General features: G+C 37.5%; 2 protein-coding genes across 5 annotated transcripts in view; both read left to right on the forward strand.

The window, feature by feature from the left end:
• The window catches only part of wal (electron transfer flavoprotein subunit alpha wal), a 100,998-nt gene extending 82,672 nt beyond the window's left edge, over positions 1-18,326 (forward strand). Inside the window, exon 10 of the mRNA XM_067289195.1 lies at positions 18,310-18,326. The gene's annotated coding sequence lies outside the window, so the exon portion shown is untranslated. The remainder of the gene's footprint in view (positions 1-18,309) is intronic.
• Positions 1-19,724, forward strand: part of LOC136990759 (sodium channel protein para-like) — a 476,095-nt gene that overhangs the window by 32,589 nt on the left and 423,782 nt on the right. For all 4 annotated transcript variants that reach the window (XM_067289190.1, XM_067289191.1, XM_067289193.1 and 1 more), the window contains exon 5: positions 4,944-5,035. In XM_067289190.1, the coding sequence (XP_067145291.1) occupies positions 4,944-5,035 (92 nt within the window). The remainder of the gene's footprint in view (positions 1-4,943; positions 5,036-19,724) is intronic.

Raw genomic sequence — 19,724 nt, forward strand, 5'->3', positions numbered from 1 at the left:
TAGCAGTTTGTATAATTTTAAGTATTATAAACCTTTTTATATTAATATTAACTGAACAGGGCTATTCCGATAGTCCAAAATGCATTTTGATTATATCATATTAATTTTTCATCTAATCGAGTTTTAATGTACACCCCTATTGTTTTATTAAATGTATAGTACTACATTGATACCTGAATATTTGTGCTTATTATCACTGGTGTGATAAGTCCTTATTATCTACCTCACATTAGTAGGTATTTAATTAATCCAATTAAACCAAGGGCTAAAACAATTCTTTGTAATAATTAAACCGTTTACAGGACAAATCGACTAACTCCATTTGTAAATCCTTAATATAATCGTCATTATTTTAAAATTTTTCACGTGACTAATTTTATATATCGTTATATTAAAGCATAGCTTTAATATAACGATATATAAAAATATATTCTGCAATGTTTATTTAAATTGAAAGTTTAAAGGGAATTTTAAAAAATAATTTATATTATCAATTTTTTTTCTTTTTGTTTTGTGGAGTTAATCGATTTGGCACGTGAGCTGCTCAATTTACGTCGATTCGTTTACAACTTGTTACAGTTAAGTTGATTGGTCGAATCATTATAGTCGCAAATCCAGATGCATTGTAAATAACCCCATCGTGCTTAACGACACACGTAAACATGACACAACACGTGAATATGACCTACTTCCGCTCGCCTTTCAAGTTCGTTCGAAGGGTCTAACTCGAGACTACCAATTATGTGAGTCGTAGTAACACGAATGAGTTCAGTGACGTCAGTTCGAGTACAACACGAAAAACTCGAAACTAAGGGCCCAGGGCTGTGTATAGATCTATTCGTTTCTCGTAATTTAACATGAGATAGCACTCTGTTATATGTCTCATGTAGTATAACTGTGACATCTGTCCCTGTGTCGATCTTGAAGTTTAAAGGAATGCCTCCCACGAAAATATTTGCATTCCACTGGTTAAGCTGTCTCTTAACGCTATTGTTTATAATACTTGACCCTTTAACATGTTTTAGAAATGAACTTTGCTTAGGTTCTCCTATTTCATTTATACTCACTTTAGCTTTACAGAGTTTTGCGTAATGAGCTACTTTTTTGCACTTATTACAGACTGCCTTACGTGCAGGGCAATTTAGTTTAGTATGTTTCCCCGTTTTTCCACACCAATAACAATTTGAATTTGAATTTAAAGTTTTGTTTCCGGTAAACGAATTGTCGGTAGCTTCCGGCTTCGAAAATGCGTTTTTCCTACCTGCAGTTTTGCCTAATGCATATATGTTATTCCCGGAATTGTTCTTAAAAGCTTCTTGTTGCTTTTTCACTGTTTCAGCCTGTCTCGCATTGTTTATTGCTTTATCTAGAGTTAGTTCCGTTTCAAGTGGCAAACGTTCCGAAATCTTTTTGTCTCTAATTCCGCAAATATTCTGTCCCTAACATCTCGTCTTGAAACGAAGCAGGGAAATCACACGTTTTAATCAGAGTATATAATGCGGTTACAAAATTCTCCACTGTCTCTCCTTCTTCTTGAAACCGAGAATAGAATTTATATCTTTTGTAGATAACATTTTTAGTTGGGACGAAGTATTTTTCGAATGCCATCTTAACTTTTGAATAGTCATTTCTATCCTCATCTGGGAGACTAAATGACGCCAAAATTTCCTCGGCTTTTTGTTCCATTAAATATATGAAAGCATTTACCTGGTCAGTTTCCTCTTTATTATGGAGTCCAGACGCTGTTCGGAATCGTTCGAAACGCCCTATCCATGTTCTCCGATCCTCGGGACGAAAATTAAAAACTTCTGGCGCTGGGATCTGATACATTTTTTTCTACGTTGCCACCATGTATTAAAAACGACTCAAACTGACCAGACAATATAATACGAATAACTCTTTATTAACACAACTAAAACACTTCTACATCCGGCTGGTTCTGTCGAGCGACTGTCGCTTTGTTTGTTTTTTTCTCCCCTCCTTTTCGTTCCGCCATTTCGGCCCCTACACGATTACATTTCGTTTATCTGAATCATCAACAATATATTACATTACATTTAATGTTTATTCAAATCATCAACATATATTACAGTAAACTTCCAAGCCGATGCGTCCCTTGCACTTATGCATCCTCTTGTAAATTTCAATTTTCTCAGCGGTCTTTGCTAATGTTGGGGAGCGCCAGGGTTTGACAATATCCGCTTCATCCCATTTTACTAACCAGCCACCTGGGAAAATACTGTCGTGTTGGAACCTTTTCTGATGTTATATTTGTGTTCTTCGAGCCTTACTCCCAAATTCCTTGTTGTGACGCCGATATATTCGTTTTCGATTCCTAGATGTACTGTACGTTTTCGTAAGAAATCGTGTAGACCCCTGCCTTTTCTTCTTTCTTAATGTTAACTTCGTCATTTTTTTAAAATATTATATAGGTTCGGAGCTCTTTTCAGAACTATTCTTGACTCCTTGCGATCCGCAATTTCTTTTATAATGCCTTTCGTATTTCTGTTATATGTAAACTTTGGGTCTTTAGTGGGATCATGCTTTAAAGCCTTTGTTCTGCTCTTCTCGTATCTTCTAATTATTTCTGTTATTGTGCCTTTTTTGTATCCTATGGCTTCGGTTACTTGTACAGTTCTGTCGAACGCCTTTGCTCTGTCCGTAACGCTGTCACAATATAGAAAGGACCTGATTAGAGCTCGGAACGCTGCCAGCTTAACGATACGGATCATTTCATTGCGAGGAGATGTAAAGCGGGCTGTGCGTTGGTTTCGTGTAAACACTGGTGGATAAATGCCCTTTTCTGATCTGAACGTTAATGTCTAAAAAGTATATTATTAAGGAACTTTTCTGTTCCATTCTCAATTTTAAGCTGTCGTTGTTACTATTGATCACATCGACAAATTCATTTATCTTACGGTTATTCTTCCATAAGATAATGATAACGTCTACATACTTTTTAAAATAAACAATATCTTTTTTGAAATCATAAAGAATTGATTCGTTACAACGAGGTGGTAGAGCTGGCTAAAGTGATATGCTACGAATCTTGCTTTTGCTTTAACGACCAGACATACAGACAAAAAGGGGAAGCCCGATCTCAGGAATGCTATGCGAGTTGATCGTTAAAACACTCCAGTTTTCTAACGACCAACTCACAAAGTTGGGGAGAGCGGGGCTATTTGTCACAGTTTTTAGTCATTTGTAGTTTTAGGGTCTATAATATCAATTTATTTAGGTTTAAGAGAAAATGCATGCACCTACATATCTTTTGATTGATTTATAATTAAATATATGAACATTTCATAGTTTTTTGTTATAGTTATTATCTTAGAAACTGTCACAGGGTATAGGTAGCCTAAGTTTTCGCATTTCGGGAATTTATTTTGATTATGTTAAATTATGCTTAACATGACATTTACTCGTGCCACTTCTATAAAGAAAATAGATTACTAATTTAGTATTATTTATTCTGAGAAAGGCAATAACTCGAATCTTTGCGTATCGTCTTCGGAGTCGCAGTTGTGACAAACAATATGGATTTTCATCTGTACGTAGCTCGTGAGACCAAACTCTCACTACACACCAAACAGAAGGTTTGGTTTGTGGTGAGAGTTTTTTCTTCCTCTTGTGATGAGTCAATCTTAGTGACAAGTTGCCCCGTTCGATGTGCGACAATTTTCCCCGAATGAACTTCCTTAACAAATCGGTTCACAGTTTCTAATTTCAAAATAGAAAATTCGATTGCTCATAATGTATATATACATTAAGAATCCACCTAATAGGAAATACAGTTGTTACTCATCATTAACTAATTGCAAGTTCTCAAACGGCACAAGACATGGCACATCCAAATTTACGCGACTCGCTGTAAATTTAACCGCCAATTAACGGAACACAATGCAACGGATATTATTTAAATTTAAGCGAGCGGTAAATGAACCTACTCCTAGATGACGTGACCATTCAGTTTTGATTATATGGGCGATATTTGCACTGTGACAACATGCCCCTTGTGTTAACTATCCCCGGTCTCTCTATTCCTGAGATCGGGCTTCCCCTTTTTGGCTGTATGTCTGGTCGTTAAAGCTAAAGCAATATTTGTAGCATATCAGTTTAGCCAGCTCTACCACCTCGTTGTTGTTACGAATCAATTCAGGGTTCTTGCTGAACCTGAATTCCAATAGTGCTTCCTTGCAAGATTCGATTTTCATGGAAGGATACAAGCTCTTATAATCCAATACCGTTCTTGCTTCCTCTTCCATTAGTGATATGAAGTTTAATGAAAGTTTTCAACTCGATATTCTGTCCGCCTGGACGGCAAAAGTGACGTCGTCCGTTTCCGCGCGCCAGTCCCAGGCTTTAAGAGTAATGTCAGACCAGCGATTTCGCCTCCTTGGTTTGCGTAAAACCTAAGAATCGCGTGGCGTGGCTGCCGGATCGTCCACCGTGGTTGCGCGCTGGGAGATACACAATGGCCAGACCGGACTGCCAGTGTACCACGCGTAGAGTGTACAGCAACTTCTTGGTGCTGACAAGAATGACACCGACCAAGAACTTCCAAGAAGTTCTTGGTCGGTGTCATTCTTGTCAGTACCTGCATATTTTAAATGATGCGCGTTGATATAAGTAAAATGATCATGCAAGTTAGCCAGAAACTTCTTTTAACCTTTATAAAAACAGAAATAAGAAAAAGGAAGGTCGGTTACGATCAAAAGGACGTCTTTTTTTTTTTTGCTTTTAAATATAAGTAAAAAGCCGCGCGTGACAATCGATGAGATCCGCGATTACCGACGCGTTGGGTGCAAAATAGCGCCAATGAAAAATACGTTTTGGTGCTGGTCCGACATTTGCCTAAAGGAAACGGCATTGTCCGGCCTTGCGTAAATATGGCGTGGGCGGCGGAAGGCAAGGTAGATCTAATCTTTGTTTTTTCTCGGCAGTTACATCACCATGGGAGTGGAACTGGGCAATCTGAGCGCTCTGAGGACGTTTCGGGTACTTCGAGCTCTGAAGACTGTGGCCGTCATTCCAGGTGAGTCGCTTCTCTAACTCGCCCGCCCACGGCGCCGGCAAATAACAAAGACGTCTCGCTTCCGGCTCTACCGTCCGCCGCAATTTCTAGCGGCGTCTACGCGACCAGATGCCGGATTTTCCCCCGCGTGCTCTAAACCTGTCCTTTTCTTTTCCGCCTTTCCGCTCGGTCGTCGGAAGCGGGACGGAGGGGCCGTAGTATAAGTCACGAGTAGTTTCGCTTAGAGACCGGCCCCTTTCATCGTGTGGTACTTGGAAACAAGGTCCTAGAATATAAGGTTAGCTCATACAGCCGGTTTAGCCACTTCCTGCCAGATTCGAGCGACTACTTCACAACAGTTAGCGGGAAAGAAAATTTTGGAATTTCACTACTTTTGTTACTTTGTTGAGAGTTTTTAGACTCTTAATCTTCGAAGGTAAATATATCTATGGTTATTACTATTATTAAACATAATTATGTCGATAATTATATCGATAAAAATTGTACGGAAGTAACAAAAATGTTCCTAGAACCGTTTGATATTCGGTTGTAGTCTTTACACTTGTTCTGTGCAAATTACAGAATCTATCGTATATTTCCGCAGATAAGACGATAGTTGAATCATAGAAAAGGCCCCAAAATCCGGGGTCGTCTTACAGGACAGATACAAAAAAAATAATTAGATTGAAATATACAGTATATAAATTAAAACCATTATAAAAAAACATTCCCCACCACCTATAATCACACACGACAAACTCATGCCGGATATTGAGCAAGCATTAGAGGGCCTCGGTGAGACCAAGAAAGAAATGTTTAGGTGGGAGGTTGCGCTCAAGATCAAGCAAGATATTCGTAAAAGAGACAGAGATCCGCTCTGGTCGTATATTAGAAAAACTCAGAAGTGGCTGAAAGATAATAATCTAGTGCTTACAAGGACGGATAAATCCAAAGATCTCGTTATTATGAAGAGAAGCACATACGACAACCTTCTGTCAAAGTACATTAAAGATACATGCTGTACGATTGCGCACCACAACTCGGAGAAACTACAATCAAGAGTTCGCGACCACACCGCTGGCCATAAAATTAGGCATCACGAAAATAATAGTCCAATCTCCGTCGACCCGAGACTTTTTGGATTTGCTAAAATCCATAAAAATGATAAAGCCGTAAGACCAGTCGTCGATAAAGGAAGCGCTCCTACGATAATACTAGAAAGATGGGTACACAGCTTCGTCCAGCTTTACGCTCCCAAGAATCAAAACAGCATCAAGCAACCGTTAGAGCTTATAAACAAAAATGGCTAATATAAACTCCCACGAAGTGAAATATATGGCGGTGTTAGACTTCAAAGCGCTATACCCGTCCGTTAAACTGGAGCCGTGCTTCTGTCATCTAAGGGATATCCTATTTAGCAAGATCTAGTCCCCAGAAAAGAAAAGAAAACATATCTTAGAGTTAGCGTACCTCACTATTTTTTCATCGATATTTAACTTCAAAGGCGTTACTTACACGCAACAAAAAGGAGTAGCCATAGGCAGCCCACTTGCCGGTTCTCTATGTGAGATGCTACTAACAACGCTAGAGAATGCGGTGTTGCCTAAATACGAAAATGCTAACGTACGTTCGATACGTGGACGACGTGGTTACATTCTGGAAAGCTATACCCAACGTACAGCATTTTATTGAGGACATAAATGATAACAGATTCGGCCTAGAAATAGAGCTCGAGCAGGAAAATGATAAGATGATACATTTCTTGGACCTATCAATACAAATTGACAACCAAGGACACTTCCGTACTAAGGTGTATAGGAAACCCACCTACAACCCTATATTTATTCCCTGGATCTCCCACGACCCCCCTGCATATGAACTTGCAGCCTTTCGTGCGCTCTTCAAAAGAGCCTACTCGCATTGTAACATCACCAAGGGCAGAACAGATGAGCTGAATTATATATATAAATTAGCCAAGAATTACAGGGTTAATATTAACGCAATTATCCGCCAAAGCAAGACACCCCGCACGAAAAGTATTCCACCCGTTACCGAGGGGTTTCAGCGATGGAATATAGGGCATCACTGTGTAACTTCTTTGGACGTATCTGTGAGGTTAGCCGACCGAGGTGAGTCTTTTGGGATGGCGTTCCGCGGTCTGCCCTTTCGTGTGGGCGAGGTAAGGCACACTGAGATCGGTTTCCCATTTACCATGCGTTTAATAACAGCGAAAAATGATTATACACAACTTACAAAGATGAGCCTCGGTGGAGCACTATTAAAGTCTCTTACGGAGTTATCCGTCGCTCGGGCACTGCTAAGTTCGTCGTTTCTCCCGATCCCGTAATTTCTCGCCTTTGGGGACCGCCTTTGGGGACCGCCACATCTTAAGGAGGACGTCCTACGTCCTCCTTAAGATGTGGCGGTAGCTAGGGCTCGGTCGCTGAGTCGGTATCCAACGAGCCGGAAGTTCAGTCACTGTCAGAAAGTCTTTCCTTCCTTGTTTTGTATTTGGAACGTACGTTTTCTTTTTCACATCACCACAACCGCGGAGATCACTACCTGTCGTTCGCGCACCACCACCAAGACTGTCATCCTATCTTTTCTTACGCGTACATCTCCTTACCAAACGCTTAAACCTGATCCCTTGACACGTTATCTTATTGGTCTCATCTCGTCACCTGGGACAATTTGAAACTCACTGGAGGGCGCGGGAAAGGTCAGCCGCCAGTTCGAATTGGATTCCCTCTTGCTAGCTTTGCTTCGACTGTAGACCCATTATTCCACTTGCTTTCTCAGCTTACACCTCTTTAAAGAAAACACCTCTATTGTTCTATCGCGCGGTATATTTTCTTTGCCGCCCGCAACTAGAACTTTGACGGATTCCGAAGTCGCCCTCACCGGGTGACGATTCGGACCTCGCTCGGGTCCCCACATATCGGAAAAGCCACGAACAAAAGAATCATATTTAAAAGGAACCCTACCATCTACCAGCTGTTAAGATCCGATAAAGACAAAGCCGACAGAAACGCACTTCCTGGGGTCTATGAAATCCCCATTACGGACACACGGCGACAAAATAAATTGGTGTATATTGGAGCCACACGAAGATCTATCAAGGACAGGATAGCAGAACACCAAAGAAACGTAAGAAGTGAACAACCATGCACAGCGCTGGCCACCTACTTGTTGGCCGACCCCGAAAGGTCAAAGCAGAATAGGACCAAGCCAGGCTTTTACAAGTAGTTCGGGACATTAAGCACCGCCACTACGCAGAGGCATGGCAGATCTGTAAAGCAAACCATAAAGGTCTCTCCATCAACTTCCGGGAGTTCACTAACGTTTCTGCAGCTTGGCGTTCAAGCTTAATTTAAACCCATGTAAACGGAAGAAACCGAAAGTACAGAATACGATCTTCTTTAAAACAGACAGCGCAAAGGCTTTTAACCTTTGCGCTTTAACTTTATATAGGCCTTCACTTGGTTATACGTTATATTTCGAGAATCTTTGTTTTGTATATTTTTTCACTCCGATCCCGATGTTTACTGTTATTTTTATTTCTTATTCTTATTTTTTCTTTCTTTTCTCTACTTTGCGCGCATATCGTAATATTAGTTATTTATTAAGATGACGCAAGTAATTTTGCAACGGAATATCGTTCAAAAACGTTTAAAGCTTTTTCGTTTTTGTATTCGTACCAAGTCTTCGAATTTTACAATGTTTTTCTTGAGAAAGGTCCTTTAACAAGACCGAAAACCTTTAAAAGGTTTTCGAGTAAGTGTTTACCCTTGGTTTAAACTCTTCTATCAACAAAACATCAATGTCAGCTTGGCATCCGTACAATTACGATTGTCATACATCTATAACGAAATAAAATTATTATACTTTGTTTCCTAATTTCACAATTTGTTAGAAAACATACGTAATATGCTCATTAAGGGGATAGCAGTGCCAAATTTTGCCCTAGCGGGTGAATTTTGAACTAAAATTATTTTGCAAAAGTCAAAACCACATACTATGGACAGTATGCATACCAAACTTGGTTGAGATTTGCCCAACAGTTCATTCTATAGAGAGCTGTGAACGAATACTCTTTAATTATGATTAACCCGCATATTCTCAACTTATCCATCGTCAATCACATTGCCAGATTCTTTTGGCTGTAACAAGGTCACTAATTAATTATTTAAATATGATTTATAAACAAAACAAACCAATTTTCAGCTTTGTTCTGGAAATTGGTTTGCCTAATGAGAAAGCGAACATTTCCGACGCTGTAAAACTGGCGTCGTCAGGCTAACTGACCTCAAATGTTAAAACAAAGGGATTGCCGTCCACGTGTTAAGAGGGGTGACGCAAGAAAAAAGGAGGGGGAGAGGGTTGTAAGACTACAGACCGGGATAGTGTATATATATATATATATATATGCGCCTCCAACCTGCTGTACATACTATCCCCGTTACGGATCACAGAACCGACCGCAACTTAGAATGCGTGGGTGCTACAGGGCAACCTTTAAACACCCGTCTCAAAGAACATGGGACTTCCAACACCGTGTAAGCAACCTTCGTCTCGACTCCAACATACATGCACTGTACTGTCCTGTACATTTCGACCGTGTACTGTACGTTTCCTACATAGCACCACCCACAAAGAACGACTTAGATATTTAGAACAGATAGAGATTTACAAAGCAGCAAAAAAAAAAATGCCGCGGGGATACTATAGATTACAATCTATGGAATTTCGGGACTTTGAGTATATATCTGAACTGAGGGGACCGAGACGAGTTCAACGATACCCTACTTTTGGACCGGAGACGAAAAATAAAAAAAGTTATCATACTTTTTTCGGCGATCGCGCGATGATAGGGAGTCGCGTCGCTCTCCGCTAAGTCGGCCTCGCTATCGCGATCGGGAGTCCCGTCGCTTGCCGTTAAAATTGCCTTTAGTAGACGTTTCCTCCCTTTTTTTACTTTGTTCAAGAACTACCGTGAATCGATCACTAGTTTAGCACATGGCGGTGTGTGGTGGCGCCCATACGAGAGGTCAGTCGGGCCGCCACGTTCTCTGCCATAAGTAACATTAACCGAAATGGCGATCGCGCGACGATCGGAAGTCGCGTCGCTCTCTCCGCTCTCGTATCGCGTGTTTAACCCTACTGGAGACGACCGTAGTCCGACGTCACGGTTTGCAGACTTTACCGCAAGATGGCAGTACTAGCAACTACGGTGCCGTCTTCGTGAGAGCATTAAAAAAGTATGGTAAGTGAAAAAGTATGATAACTTTTTTATTTTTCGTCTCCGGTCCAAAAGTAGGGTATCGTTGAACTCGTCTCGGTCCCCTCAGTTCAGATATATACTCAAAGTCCCGAAATTCCATAGATAGTAATCTATAGTACACCCAATGCGGCTATAAACTTTCGACAAGTAGATTCCTTCCTCCCGCGTGAAAGTCGATCTACAGTCTGTAGTCTACAACCCTCTCCCCCTACTTTTCTCGTGGACAGCAATCCCTTTGTTTTAACACCTGCGAAGGTCAGTTAGCTTGAAGATGTCCGTTTTCGACCGTGTTAAACGAGTGGTTAGGCAGACATTTTGTATTAATATTAATTAATCATATATTATTTGTTATCATGAGGTATTGTACATATTTCTTTTTTGTTGCTATTTAACATAACCAGTTTGTCATTTATTTTTGATATATTATTGTTGGACAAAAAATAGTGGTTTTTGAGCTTGTTAAGAGTTTTAAAAGATGTTAATAACATATACAACATATGTAAGTGAATGCTAGAAAGAACATCATCAGAGAGTGTAACAGCTGCAGTAAAAATAAAGACATTTATATACATTAGACTCTTGCTAATCCAGTCATTCCTTGACTGACATGCAATACTGCTGGAATATAATGATTGAAGTTGTTGATAAATATGAGTGTGTGTATTGTGTCGTGGCAATTTTTATAAAGTTATGTAATAAAAGGTTGGTGCACTGTTAACCCCTTAGGAAAGTGTTAGTCGTGGTTACCTTATTTTACTCTCCCCTTTTCTAACACTGACCTTTTGTTAGACAAGTCATGTAATTTTTTCTGTAATCTATTCTTTTGCCTATGAAACTAGTTTTATGAGTTTAACTAGTTTTATCACAGTCTCTGGCAAGCATATCAAGTGTAACAAGTGCTGTACACAAAAATTAAATCAGTGTAAACAAGAAAATATGATGTGTGACATGACTAGCATTTTCACAGAAATGGAACTGCAGAAATGATCATGCTGGGGAATTATACCAGATAATTAAGAGGCTGGATTATTAATGACTGGATTAGCACATATACATTGTTTTTCCTTTGTCAAATGACAAAAGGGAGAACAAAGAGAATATATAAAGGGAGAACAAAGCAGGAGTATACATTGTGGTTGCAAGTTGCACCACTACTGAAGAGAATGGTAACATAGAGAAAAAAGAAACAGAGACTAATTCTTGATTGCTGAGAGGATTCCATCCAAGCAACCCTCAGAGAGGGTTCCATCCAACAACCACAACAATCAAGCACTCCAACAACCAACAACCCACAACAATCAATCCTTTGAACTCAAAGTGTAAGGAGTGTGCAACAAGTATTCATCAACTGGAAACTGTTGTAAACTTGTATATATGAAAATACTGAGCAAATAAAGGATTGTTTATGTTTTGAACAAAAATATTGCAGTGGAATCCTTCCTTAAGGAAATCCAGATCATAATTCCATTAAAGGATAATAGAGGGACTAATAAAGTCAATATGGGAGCTATGAAACAATTGCTACAAATTAAGATAGAAAAGCACAGAAGAGATAATCAGGATAGGAAAAATACTACCATTCTGAGTCGAGAAGCCCATATTAAAGAAAACATGAGAAGTTGGGAGGTTTTGAGAATGTTTGTGAAGTCCAAAATGTCAAACAAACAACTGTTACACCAGAGTTTGTAAAATATGAAGAAAATTTTATTAAACTAAATGCCAGCACTGGATTTTCTGACTACAAAACTTGTAATTTTGAAAACAGTAGTTGGTACAAAATGCAAATATTAACAAATATCAAATTAATGTTGACAATAATAAAATACTTATCAGTGTTATTTACAAAATTATTATTATTTAAAATTTCATACAATTGATTCAGGGAAAGAACCTAGCAGAAGAAAAATCCTTAATCAGCACTAATTCAATCAGTCACTTAAAATTATCAATAGCTTGCAATTCCACAGCTACACACTAACCAACAGTGAAGTCTAGCTTGTTGTATCAGTTTGACAATGGTCTTTTGTACACTTATTTGCATACTGTACATGCTTATAAACAAATGAAACATTTGTTAACCAAAGTTTCTACTACTATCTGGTTACAAAATACAGTACAATATTATTTTAATATTTTGATCATTTTTTAATCTGGAATTAATGGAATACAATTCCCTTCGTCGTGCAAATGTCAGTATAAGATTACACAAGTACTAGCCAGAAGTGTTGAGATAGCAGTTGTGGTTTAACAGAACTCAATGTCCAAAATAAGTGAAACAAAATTGAAAATAAATAAAGTAAGTAACTAAGTATAACTAAATAAAAATATCTCTTTCTACTTCTCATGTTAGAAGATTTAAGGGAAAGAGGGAGTTTAGGGATTGTAGAGAGAGCATGAAGTGCAAATGTGAAGAGTGATATACAAAAGGAATTTGAGAGGTAAAGTAAATAGCAAAGACTGAGATATTATCAAATGCTTGAAAGTGACTCTTAAATGAGGAGTATTGATAATTAGGGAGGTATTTTTGATATCTCTGTTCATGGTTCTGGGCTTTATGCACAAAGTACACAGGGGTAAAATTTAGGGGGTAAAATAGATCATTTGCTTATAGGATGCAGGTATATATATCTGATTTAGAAATTGTTGAGTGAGATCAGTTGCTGAGACATAAAAGTCTCAAAAAATATTTAAATTGATGACTTCTCTACTTAGCATTTTTTTGTGTCACATGGAGATGGAGATATTGTATACTTTTGATACTTTTCTTAAAACTCTTTCCGCCCTGTAGGCACTAAGAGGGCCTCTATAAATGGGTTTAGCCAAGCCCACAATGGGACTGCCAAATAGTGAGGGACAGGGATCCAACATATCTGGACAGACCACCCCTCCCCCGAAAAATTCAAATTCCTGGGGATTTTTTCGACCCGTTCGGATTTGATCCCAGGTCCCCCAGAGTGGTAGGCTGCCACTTTGACTGCTCAGCCATCCTGCCATCGTACTTTTGATACAGTGCCATGTGACACTGTGTGGCATTAGCATCAAAAATATACAACACCTCCAGAAAATAAATGTCACATATGTGAGATAATTTGATGTGTTAAGTAACATATTCCTAGTAAGGGGTAGTTAGTAGAGTATAAACAATTTGTAAATAATAAACCAACAAATGCCCAAATAATCTGGCTATTATATGGCTATAATTAAATAATAAATACAAATGAATTTGGTATAGAGGTAAGCGTTAGGTGCCATCTTACCTCTATGCTGGCATCTAACACTTACCTCTACATCAAATTCATTTGTATTTATTATTTAATTATAGCCATATAATAGCCCGATTATTTAGGCATTTGTTGGTTTATTAATATATCATCAAGCTTTGAGATGTATTATATTTAATTTGTAAGTAGATTGACAAGTATGTGAGATTCCAAATGAGGTCCAAACCCTGCACTAAATTATGTTTAAAAGCTTTCTATTCAGGAAAGGAATTTCATAAAATAAACACAATGACAAGTCTTTGATGACCTGAGTTTACTTGTTAGACTGGAAAGAATAACTTTGGCTTCAGTGCTTGTAAATATGACAAAATATAGGTGAGTTCAAAATGCCATAAAATATTTTGTTTAATAAAAATATTGTGAAACACCTAATAGAAATTCTTAACAGACAAGAAAGAAAATAAGACTCATCAAAATACAAGCAAAAGTTCCAAGGTTTGTTTAAACATTCTTTGGTCAGAGATTGAGATGCAATATCGGGTTAACGTCGCAGCTTGACCTTTCTTGTGTCCTAATTGGGCCTAGTTGTACCTGGATACAAAAAAAAAACCAATTGGGGAGGACCAAGGAAGATTCAGGACAAATTGTTTGGTCCACAGATAAATTTCATATAAACCCACATCTCAAGTGCACTTATTCATCTGTTTTTCCTAAAGTGCATTTCATTGATTCACTTTCTATGTTAATCTGTTCACATCTGTCAATCAACTTCTGCACAACTTCATTGCCTAGAAACTCAAGAAGTCACCATCATACCTTCAAAAGAGTGTGGTGTCTGACAGTCACTGGATTAAGCGATTTCTCACCCTCCTGTCTACGACTTCATCCCGGGCCCGGCATCATTCAAATTCGTAGTGGACTTCCAAACTGTTGCCATAACTCCCAAGAATATCTTCATGGAATGATGAACAAAAGTAGACGAAATAAGTTAAATATGTAAGCGACAATTTCTATATCAATAAATCAAAAAATTTGTAAAGGTGTCTTGAATCTGAATCCATCAGCACCTGCAAATATTGTTTTTATCCACACAACCTCCTTGGATTTGGCTTCCTGGCAAACTCGATATTAGGTGATGACAACAAACACCATACACCCCAAGTATGTGAACAGTTATAGTGTATTTTGCACCCAAGCTAGTTTACTGTTATTTAGTGAAGGATGATAGTATATCTACTAAATATTCAGTATGGTAGCTGTTTTTTTCTTACTGTGTATGTATGTCTCTTTAATCCGAATAAATATTATGTTCTGTAGACTATCACAACAGCTTTCAGGTTAGGTACTTTATTGTTTTTCCAAATGCATTTCGGGCTTATTTAATTTCTAAGCCCCTCTTCAGTGTAATACAATAAAAGGGGTGAACCTGAAAGCTGTTGTGATAGTCTACTGGACGTAATGTTTATTCAGATTAAAGAGACATACATACACAACAGTATATCTATATTATGGATTGGCAATACTTTTGTCTTGGTATACTCAATACTTGACATCAGTAGTTTTTCATTATAATGATAAACACACCTTGATTCTTTTTCCAGCAAATAGTTGTATGTATTACAAACTTTTTCAGCTTTTTTGAGAAGTTACGTTGGAGTTTCTGCATTCTCTTGGTTTAATATTTTGCATGCAGAAGATCCTTCTTAGTTACTGTATATATTTCCATTTCAAAGTTTTTGCGACACACTATGATAAATTAACGACCCTCTCATTTACCAGTGCTAGGAGCCTTGGGTTCTGCGCATAAATGGTGTCCTCCATGTTTATTAGCCTATATGTATAACAGAGCATACATCTGATGTTCCTAATCTCTTTTCCGAGGCACAGCTGTCTAAGATGTGGGAGTAGCAAATTACATCCTACAGATAACCGTATACGATAAATAGACATTGCAAAGGCTCCATTAAAGCAGCACTGAACTAGAAAATCTAATTTAGCCCTTGCTTTACATCAGTGCTGCCTCGTGTAGCCTTTCCAAAGTCTATTTATTGCATACAGTTACCTGTAGGATGTAATTTGCTACTCCTATGTCTTAGACAGCTGTGCTTCAGAAAAGAAATTAGGAACGTCAGATATATGCTCTGTTATATAGGCTGATAAACATGGAGGACACCATTTAAGTGTAGAATCCAAGGCTCCTAGCAGTGGTGAATGAAAGGGTCGTTCAGTGTGTCGCAAGAACTTTGAAACAGAAATATATACGGAAACTAAGATGGATCTTTCACATGCAAAATATTAAATCAAGCGAATGTGGAAACTTCCACGTGAAAGCATGGGACGACATCACACTCCTGCAATGCATTTTTTGAGAAGCCTGCTTCAGGTTATTCTCTTGTATGAATTTTGTTTTCAAGTCAGTTTTGACAGTTTTTCATTTGATGTCAATAATTGATAGTTTTGTGCGATATATCAGATACAATGATTTCTGCATTTCACCAAATAAATATCCAGGAATTGACTTTTTATGAAAGGAAGAATTATATGAACTTAGTTCTTCCTTTCATAACACATTACACTGAATACAAATATATTCTTGCAAGCAGTGCAGCCAGGTGGTGAATGACAGTTGTAGCAAAATGTTTTTACAATAGTAGCCTGAAATATCCAATTGAAATTATTAAATAGTTAAAAGTTAGCCAAATGTTTTCTTTTGTAAGATTCCAAAATCCAACTGGTAAATCAACATAAAGAAAAATTTACATACAGGTAGTTCCTGCTTTACAAATGTATGAAAATGGTATATTAAAAACTCTGTGGACTATGACAATTATTTCATCAAGCATCCTCCCAGGCTAGGGTCACCAGGTACTTGAGGATAAAATCGGGAACAAAATGAGTTCTTCCCAAAAGATACTGGAAAGCTTCGATTTCAGGACTATAGGATGCATATTTTTACTCTGCCAGTGACAGAAATCTATTTGAAATGTGGAAAAAGAAAAAGAAACCTTTTTGTAGGAACAGTTTTTAGAATAAAGTCCTATAATCACTATATAGCATGAGGAAAACATCTGGGACAATCCCAGAAAACTGGAACATTTGACAAGCTTAAGCCAAGCATGTGAGTTTATTTATGCATTTCATTCTGCACACTTCCAATTTGCGTTGCCAATTTAGGGTTTTCCTCACTAAATCTACTGGGAAGAAATTATGTATTCCTTCTTAGTGTAAATTTTAGCTTTTTGTTTCATGTTACCAGGTAGAAGAACTTTTTAATGGTTTTTTTTCTTATGTAGACATTGAGGATGATGAATCAAAAGAATTTTAAATGTGTGTTACTATATTATTGTAGTTATAACATATATTTCTGTGCTGTTTTTATTTTGTTTGTAAATAAATCAGTTTATGCATTAGTTATTGTTTTATTATCCTTTATTTAGCATCATTTAGGTTTTCTATGAAAAAATTTACCTGTCAGGAACGGAAGATGTAATATACAAATAATCCTTCATTAAAACCTTTAACCGGCATGGGGTATGATCCAGTTGTGTACGCAAATGTTTTCGGATCCCTCCCTGGGTCCATCCTCAAGCTACATTCTTTGTAACGATCCGTTATAATGAAGACCAGCCGTTTTTGGAACAAAATTTGAACTAGAGAACTTTGAATCCAACAGGAACCACGAGCGATCTAGTTTTGAAAATTAAAGTCATTATGTAATGATCGCATCTTATGTAGATGGTTTATGTATCTCTAAATGAATAAAATCCGTATCAGCCGGTTGGAAGTCATAGAAAATGTGCGATGAGGTCCCCCAATTATTATAAAGATCCTTGCCATTTACTTCGAATCATCCTTCTGGAACAGGGCTTGCCACGCCAAGGATAAGGTGATTTCATCCCTGGAATTGATGGGATAAGATGAGTTGTAGGCTTTGCAGATTTCAATCTGTTTTAGCCACTTGAGGTGGTCTACGTATAGGGTTGTGATAAGGAGTTTGGCGTTTGCGAAGTCTTCTCCGCGTAATGAGGATAATAGACAATCGGACCAACGTGTCATACTGGTCACCTACCACCCGATCTTGGCATCTATATATCGAAAAATTGTGAGACGATAGAGAATACGCATAGTGTACAGGAGATGCCCCTCTATCTTTCAACTGTTACACAATGAGAAGGATAGGCCTTCTGTAGACAAACTACCAGGATTGTACGCGGTACCTCTCACAGACCATAGATGTGACAGGGAATTAGTATACATTGGAGCTACGAAATGGGCAATAGGGGTTAGATGGAAGGAACACCAACAGGACATCAGGCACAACAGATCTACCACCTCGCTATCTGTATATGCTTCTGATCCCGAAATCACCGCAGAATTCGTGAACGCCAAATTCCTTATCACAACCCCATATGTAGACCATCTCAAGTGGCTAGAACAGATTGAAATCTGCAAAGCCTACAACTCGTCTTATCCCATCAATTCCAGGGATGAAATCACCTTATCCTTGGCGTGGCAAGCCCTGTTCCAGAAGGATGATTCGGAGTAAATGGCAAGGATCTTTATAATAATTGGGGGACCTTATTGCACATTTTTACGACTTCCAACCCGCTGATACGGATTTTATTCATATAGAGATACATAAACCATCTACGTAAGATACGATCATTACGTAATGACTTTAATTATCAAAACTGGATCGCTCGTGGTTCCTGTTGGATTCAAAGTTCTCTAGTTCAAATTTCGTTCCAAAAATGGCTGGTCTTCGTTATAACGGATCGTTACAAAGAACGTAGCTTGAGGATGGACCCAGGGAGGGATCCGAAAACGTTTGCATTCACAATTGTATCATACCCCACACTGGTTAAAGGTTTTAATAAAGGATTATTTGTATATTTCTCCGGTGTGTGTCGATTATTTGTTTATTCATAGAAGATGTAATAGTTTTAGAACTGGTAGGATGTTGACAATCAAGATCACGTCTTAAAATTAGTTGCCAGCAAGAATTTTTACTTAAACAAAAAAGTATTTGAACTAAGTTTATAGGCTAGTATCAATTGTGCAATCGAAAAAACATTTTGAAAGAATGGAACATTCAAAAAAGAATGTAGATAAATCAACAGAACAAATATAAAATTTTTTCATTTGTAAATGGCTGCAGAGAATATTACTGCCTTGTTCAATTAGATGCTTGTTCTATCCTTTTGAATATTTTATTTGAATTACTGTTCCATTTTAGAACATATGTTTATCTTGCAATGACTGCTTAAGGTAATCAGCATTAATTTTCATTAAATTTATTATTACATATTTTGATGTTTGAGTGTCTTCTACATTTGCATCTAGTTACTTGTTCTATATAAGTTAGTGAATGCCAATAAAACAGATTTTTAAGTTTGTGTCTTTAGAGATTAGAGTTTTATTCATAATTGGCATTAATCATCATTCTTTGATCACATACCAAATCAGTAATTAGTTAAATTATTAGGGCATATTTATGAAACTTTCAGAATTGAGCTGATATCAAAATATACAGTATTTTCTGTATCTAAATCTGTGTTTCTTTAAGTGCTCAAAGCTTCTTGTCTTATTCAATTGTTGTATTTCTTAAATCTCACAACTAGACAAATGTAGGACTTACCATCTGAATATTTTGTATTGTAACTGTGTATTTTGTCTTGTACGGCTTATTTTGTCTTGTAACTGTATTTTTACTTGTTCAACAATTATAATGCCAGACGCTCAATGATCCGACACTCTTCAATCTTTTCCTATTTTCTTTCCTTCCCTACTTACTATCACTTCCTCTTCTAATTTCTTAGAGGTAAAGTCTGTGCACATACAGACAACCTCTCTACTCTTTTAATGTAATGTAATGTAAAAGGACATGGCAAAATTAATCACTTTGAATTGTTTTTGAAGAATGCATTTCAGATCTAAACTCCTCTTTGGCTGTTGACAAGTCCTTAACAACACTGGTTGCAAGAAAAATATATTTTTAGTTTAATATTAACCAATAAAAGGTATATGTAATGTCACTAAATATATGATATAAAATTTTTTAAATTTTTAAAAATTAAAACCAAAATGAAATTACCTGGAAGGAGCCACAATTACAGATTTTATATATCAAAATGTGATCTAAAAGCAAAGAATAAATTAAGTTGGAAAAAAGAGTTAAAACTATAATAATATAAATATTAAATAATAA

The sequence above is a fragment of the Centruroides vittatus genome, unplaced genomic scaffold (assembly GCF_030686945.1).
Source record: "Centruroides vittatus isolate TY-2023 unplaced genomic scaffold, ASM3068694v2 contig_134, whole genome shotgun sequence".
Classification (NCBI taxonomy): domain Eukaryota; kingdom Metazoa; phylum Arthropoda; class Arachnida; order Scorpiones; family Buthidae; genus Centruroides; species Centruroides vittatus.